Source organism: Rhodamnia argentea, chromosome 6, assembly GCF_020921035.1.
Source record: "Rhodamnia argentea isolate NSW1041297 chromosome 6, ASM2092103v1, whole genome shotgun sequence".
NCBI lineage: Eukaryota > Viridiplantae > Streptophyta > Magnoliopsida > Myrtales > Myrtaceae > Rhodamnia > Rhodamnia argentea.
In genome coordinates, this window is record NC_063155.1 from 31405459 (window position 1) to 31412185 (window position 6727).

Genomic DNA, 6727 nt, shown 5'->3' on the forward strand with positions numbered 1-6727 from the left:
ATAATAGATTAACAGTTATATCGTGTCATGGTTTCTCACACTTTTTCCTATAATTGTACTGAAGATTAGAAAAATTGCTATCAGATGAAAATCTCGCTTATCACGAGTATTAAAGAACTCACCCGCATTCGCAACATTCTTAGGACAACATTGATCGAGTCCCCGTGCTGATAAAATGCCAAAAACAAAGTCGGCAATTTCCTTCTACTATATGGTTCTGTACGAGTTGGATGGGTCCCACAAGGTTCTGGTCAGTCCAGTCTCGTCTCTTGCCTTAATTCTATTGTATTAGTGGGGGCCACGAGATTATGGGACAAATGTTTGACTTTAGTAGGCTTACTGGGGAACCACAAATTACGAAGCCTGTGTTTTGTCCTTAGCTCCTTCGCGCAAAATCTCTCCCGTTGACCGGACAACGACACTTAAATTTAATAGTCCTATACATATAAGATGGTTGCTCCACTACAGGTCAATTCCTAAATATATTTTATTTGAAATAACTCGATCTTTTAAAGTGCTGATTGTACGGGTTATAAGAACAATCAATGCGTTAACACTTAACAGTATATATAATCTCTCGCGATGCGGGGATTCCACATGCCCTGTTTTAAATCAAGCTTCCACTCTATGAACATCTTTAGAAGCACTCACTCGACTAACTCTTTCATCTGATCATACAAATCTTTTGGGCCATAATTATCGAGGAAAGAAGCTAGCCCAAGCCCAAGCCCAAGCCCAAGACCAAGCCCAAGTTTCAAGACAGTGGGCCTATCGATAGGATTTCCCGGTCCCCATCAAGCAACACGTCCCCGCAAAGACAAAGCGAGATCATCATCCGTTCAAAAACGGCCTCCACACTGTTGAGCCGTTTGAATTCTCTGCCTCTCTCCTCCCTTCCGTTCTCTCTCGCCGACACCGAATGCTCTGAAGACTCCCATGGAAACCCTAGCTGTTGCGCCTCCCCAGCTCCCTTCGCTTCCCAGGTTGCGACTCAATGCGGCCTCCGTTGATTTTGGCGGCGGAGTCTCCAGCTCTCTCGCTCTGTTCAGCTCGCGCTCGCGCTTCCCCATTCTGAGATGCTCGGCTCAGTCCTCTCCGTCATTAGGTCAGTCTTCACTCCTTTCATGTTTTGAATTAGGAAGCTGCCGACATGAAGTTGGGATCCGACTTGCGTGTGCATTGATTGCTCGGGAATCGGTAGGATGAAGTAACGGAAGAATGCGATTAGGCACGTGTTTATCTCGTGACAACGATTTCCGTGGCTGAAAAGACTTGTGGATAGCTGAGAAATGGGTCCGTGAGTTGAATGAACTCGAGCTTTGTTGCTGGATATGCAAATTTAGGTAGAAAGTGACGACAGGTTTTGGACTGTGGATCCTTTATGTATGAATTATTAGCAACTGAATTGCTCAACTAATTGAATTTGGCTGGCTACTTTACTCTCAAATGAGGTAATCTGCTTATTTGATTTGGCCAAGGTTAGATATTGGTTCAGTACTAATAGGTTTTTCTGTGTTATGTAATAGAAATATTATGTTTCTTCTGCGCTTTGTGATTTTTGACATTTAATTTCTAGTCGACCTGTCGGCAAAGTTCCAAGAAGCTGCCAAGAAGGGCAATTTGGTTCCACTATACAGATGTATTTTCTCTGATCATCTCACTCCAGTGCTTGCTTACCGGTGTTTGGTGAAGGAGGATGACAGAGATGCTCCTAGTTTTTTGTTTGAGTCTGTTGAGCCGGGTTTGCAGGTTTCTAGCATTGTAAGTCTTCAACACTTTTTCTTTTGTGCACTTATTCCGATCCACGTAAAATGCATGACTTTTGGATTTTGTTGCAGTAAGCTGTTCTCTATGTGAGGAGAGCATATTCCTGTTAGGAGCTCATTCTGCTGTATTATTTTCTTTTAGGGGAGGTACAGTTTTGTTGGAGCTCAGCCAACAATTGAGATTGTGGCTAAAGAGAATATGGTAACAATCATGGACCACGAGGAGGGGTCCAGGACGGAGGAAATCGTGGAGGATCCAATGGTTGTTCCTCGTAGAATTATGGAAGGATGGAAACCCCAGATGATTGATGAACTTCCAGAAGCATTTTGCGGTAGGAAACTTGATATGATGGCTTTAATCTTCTGATATTCATATTGATTTGCTTTATTTCAGCTTTGTTCTTCTAAGCAAAACTCACTGAACAACAGTGTCATCATTATGAAAGTATTTTGTCTTGAGTGATGATGGATTGTGAATTAAACTGATCAACTATTTCATGATATCGAAGTCTTATGTGTTTTGATAATTTTGAACAAGTTTTCATCTTTCGTCTGGAAATAAGAAACTCCTCTTGGACCAGGTGGATGGGTTGGTTATTTTTCATATGATACGGTGCGCTATATGGAGAAGAGAAAACTACCATTCTCTAGTGCCCCATCAGATGACAGAAACCTACCTGATGTTCATCTAGGCCTTTATGATGACGTTATTGTATTTGATCACGTGGAGAAGGTATAATTATTGTATTTGATCACGTGGAGGAGGTATATTCTCTTAGTTCATGAAGCATCATTTCAGTTGAAGTTTAATTTCTGTGCCTGCTTTTCTTTTGGCATGAAAGTACCTTCTGTAGCTGAAAATTCTGAATAAAGAAATCGGAAGACATGAACTTGGAAATATTCATGCATGGTGGCTTTTGATGTAAGAGTTCAATTTGTTAAGGTTTTTTTTTTTCTCTAAAATCACAAATAGGTGATAGAATATTCGCATAATGATATACAGCTGATGATTTTGTCACTGATTTAATGTACTTGATTCTTCATTTTGTTTCCCTGCCGCCAGAAAGCGTACGTTATTCATTGGGTTCGATTAGATCAATATCCTTCAGTTGATGAGGCGTTCGATGATGGAATGAATCGATTGGAGACTTTAGTATCTAGAGTACATGATATAGATCCGTGAGTAATCTTCCTTTTACATGCTAAATGAAGTAAGTGCTTTTTATTATGATCAAGCAGAATGTAAAGTACTTTAATTGACCTGCTAAAGCTCGATTTTATTGATGAAATCAAATTTCAGTCCAAGACTGCCAGCCGGTTCCATAAAGCTATTCACTCGCCTGTTTGGTCCAAAGTTGGAGAGATCAAGTATGACAAGTGAGGAGTACAAGAAGGCGGTACTGCAGGCAAAAGAACATATTCTGGCTGGTGATATCTTTCAGATTGTGTTGAGCCAGCGCTTTGAACAAAGAACATTTGCAGACCCTTTTGAAGTCTATAGAGCATTGAGGATTGTTAATCCAAGCCCATACATGGCTTATTTACAAGTCTGCCTTCCTTTCCCTGGGCTTGTTTAATAGTACAGAGTTATTGTGGAAGCTGAATTATATTTTTCATTTGGTTCAGGCTAGGGGTTGTATACTTGTTGCTTCAAGTCCAGAAATTCTTACGCGGGTGAAGAAGGTAAACATGAGAATAACTAAGGAATTTCCCTTTAGATTTTTTTTAGCATCTTTTTCCATACCGTGTTTTTGCTGCACTTGGAATTAAGAGTTTCCTGGTACTTTTCCTTCATGACAGAAAAGGGTTACTAATAGACCTCTTGCTGGGACTGTTAGAAGAGGGAAGACACCAAAGGAAGATTTGATGTTAGAAAAAGAGCTTTTGAATGATGAAAAGCAGTGTGCTGAGCACATTATGCTTGTGGACTTAGGTAGAAACGATGTTGGAAAGGTTCAATGCTTCACCCTCTTTGTTGTTTTGTTTTTCTATTTTCTTTTTCTACAGGATAAAGTGTTGTAGTGTGCAGATACTACTCCTTTTCTTTGGTGATTCTTTCGGTTGGTCAACTATGCATAATCAGTGTGTTGTGACAATGCACGGCTAGTGTTTGCTCCCCATAGTGGACTTGTGTATTAGTGCCCACGGAAGCACTCATCTTCATTTTCTCAACACCTTTCACCATGGATGATTTTTGCAAACTTCTGGCAGATACTGCCTCTCGAGTGCTCTCACTCATGTTCATGGTTTGTATCTAATATACTCACAAAATATGAGAAATAAAGTTTCGTACTCAGGCCTATGTTGAAGTGCCATTTGGCTTTTATTGGTTAGGTTATAACAAATTAACCAATGTTGAAAATGTCATTCCTATTGCTTACCAAGATATTCCTCATGCGTTAGGTTTGTTTGCTAGACAGTTAGCTAGTGTGCTGCTTAGTGAATTTCCCGATCTTCATACTGTAGCTTACTTATGCATGGAGATGACACCCACTTTTTTTCAGGTATCGACACCTGGTTCTGTCAAGGTTGAGAAGCTCATGAATATCGAGCGCTATTCTCATGTGATGCACATAAGCTCTACGGTAATTGTTCTTTTAAATTTTTATCCTAGAGGATTGCTGAAGAGAAAGTCTTCCCATGTTTTCATGCAATTGACGCAAGAGGAACCAGTTAAACATCATTTTCATCGATGTTTTCTTTCTGTTTGCAGTTCCTTTTGCTCTTCACTTATCGGTTTTTAGCATTTGGAGTTTGATTTTATCTTGAACCGAACACTCTGAGCTTTTAGAAACCCATTGCTTTGAACATTTATGATCGATTGCAATCATGTCAAGTGTTTCCTGAATTTATCTGCATTATTTTGTATTTCTATATGTGGGAAAGTCAATATGCGACTTGCTGTTTGAATTACAGTGTATGCCTTCTGCAATTTTAACTGAACTTCTGCTCTTTTCCCCCTCATTTTTATCACACTGTGATAATTGCTCTTATGATTGTGATATCATATATGTGGTACTTCTTCCACACCTCGAAAACAAAGGAATAAATTCTTATTTATCGACTTCTGTCTCACATAGTAGCATGCTTGCCATTTTAGGTCACCGGGGAGTTGCTTGAGAATCTATCCAGCTGGGATGCTTTGCGTGCAGCATTGCCTGTTGGAACTGTTAGTGGTGCACCAAAGGTTTTCTTCTGACCTATCAGTAGTTTTTAATATCCAGGTTACTTTTTTATACTACCATATCGGATTTCCAACTGTGCAATTTGCTTACAAAAGTGTAGTCGTTCTTTATGCATAAGTTAAGATGAGAATTTGAAAGAAAACTGACCCGATTGAGCACAAGCTACGTAAAGGTCTATTGATTACTTTCAGATTGTTGGCATATGTAACTCTTGATGCGTTGCTTTAATAGACCTCCTGCAACTTTTCCTTTAGTAAGAGAAGAATCAATTGGATCGCCTATGTGAACATTACAATAGGAGCAGTAGTATTGCAGGTTGATATCGAGAAAGCATAGTATTCTATGTGCTAAAAGTCAATGTATCTTTTCAGATAAAGACATCTCGGTATTTCCAGGATATTGTGCAAATATGGTCTCAATTCCTGTTTATTAAAAAGGGAAAAAAACCACAGTTTATATCAACGTGTGTACCTACCTGGGCCTTCTCTCTGCCAGAAGTCATGTTACTCTGTTGCTCATTATTTACTTGCCATGGAGTTGATTGATCTCGTTACTCTGTTGCTCATTTATTTACCTGGGCCTTCTCTCTGCCAGAAGTCATGTTGCTATGTTACTCATTTATTTACATATAGGTGAAAGCCATGGAGTTGATTGATCAGTTGGAGGTCACCCGGCGTGGGCCTTATAGTGGTGGATTTGGAAGCATTTCATTTTCGGGTGATATGGACATCGCGCTTGCTTTGAGAACCATTGTGTTCCCTACGGGAATCCGATACGACATGATGTACTCGTACAAGGACATGAACAAGCGTCGGGAATGGGTTGCTCACCTTCAGGCTGGTGCAGGTGTTGTGGCTGACAGTGATCCGGCTGATGAGCAGAGAGAGTGCGAGAACAAGGCTGCTGCTCTTGCCCGTGCTATTGATCTTGCTGAGTCGTCTTTTGTCGATATCTGACTTTTAGAGTCCTACTGCTGTAAAGTAGTTGTTTTCTTTTGAATCCACCCCGTTCTCAAGCAAAATTTGAGGTTGGGCTTGTCGTATGGACGAGATTTTGGAAACGGTCTTAACTGACCTCAAGATAGATGTTCATCTACACCTCAAATTTTGGGAACAGGGGACTCAATGCTAAGAAAAAAATAATAAACACGAATCCACTACAAATCAACATGTGGGATGGAATAAACACAAATGAATTCCTAAGAGCTGCACTTAAGAAAGGAAAACAATAGAACGACGCACGCTACCCACAAAGAAAATTGGATCTTGGCCAGAAAAAGGAAGAAACCTAAGATGATCGAATCGGTTATTACATAATTGAGATAGCTGAAGAATGTTGGTGGCCTTCGACACTATGCTTTGACTGCAAAGTAAACCAACTTAACCCGCTGGCTATTCTGACCAAAAAAAGAAAAAGAAAAAACCAGCTGGCTATTGGAATGAAGGCAGATGAATTGTTAATTTGTCATTGGGGACCCACATTGGATCAACAACTCTTTTTACTTCTTTGGCGCGTTCCTGGTGTCGAATCGGGCGATGTTGACGTTCAATAAATGTCACGGAGCCAACCAACTTTGCCAACGGAAGGCCATTCTGTCAGCAAGCCTGGAACTAGGAGTTACAAATCATATGATAATAGACGCGAGAAAGTTACCTCGTACCCATTCGAAAATAGTGCATTGAGCGCAAGGATCCCAATTGTCTTAGCCTAAGTCAGCCTAATATCAAGGCAAATACTCGCCCGGATCCAGATCGATTAGGTTGACCCCACACAATC

The 6727-nt window shown here is 40.4% G+C and overlaps 1 protein-coding gene across 2 annotated transcripts; it reads left to right on the top strand.

The window, feature by feature from the left end:
• The first annotated feature begins 862 nt into the window (after window positions 1–862).
• On the top strand, window positions 863–6046 carry LOC115746017 (anthranilate synthase alpha subunit 2, chloroplastic). Of its 2 annotated transcripts, none has more exons than XM_030681703.2 (11): window positions 863–1105; window positions 1577–1761; window positions 1909–2098; window positions 2348–2499; window positions 2830–2945; window positions 3067–3313; window positions 3393–3455; window positions 3567–3719; window positions 4271–4351; window positions 4867–4953; window positions 5584–6046. In XM_030681703.2, the coding sequence occupies exons 1-11, from the start codon at window positions 937–939 to the stop codon at window positions 5905–5907; spliced, it is 1767 nt and encodes a 588-aa protein (XP_030537563.1). In that variant the 5' UTR covers window positions 863–936; the 3' UTR covers window positions 5908–6046. The 2 variants fall into 2 exon arrangements, with proteins under 2 accessions (XP_030537563.1, XP_030537564.1); XM_030681704.2 differs by having other exon boundaries at window positions 3393–3449.
• Window positions 6047–6727: the final 681 nt, after the last annotated feature.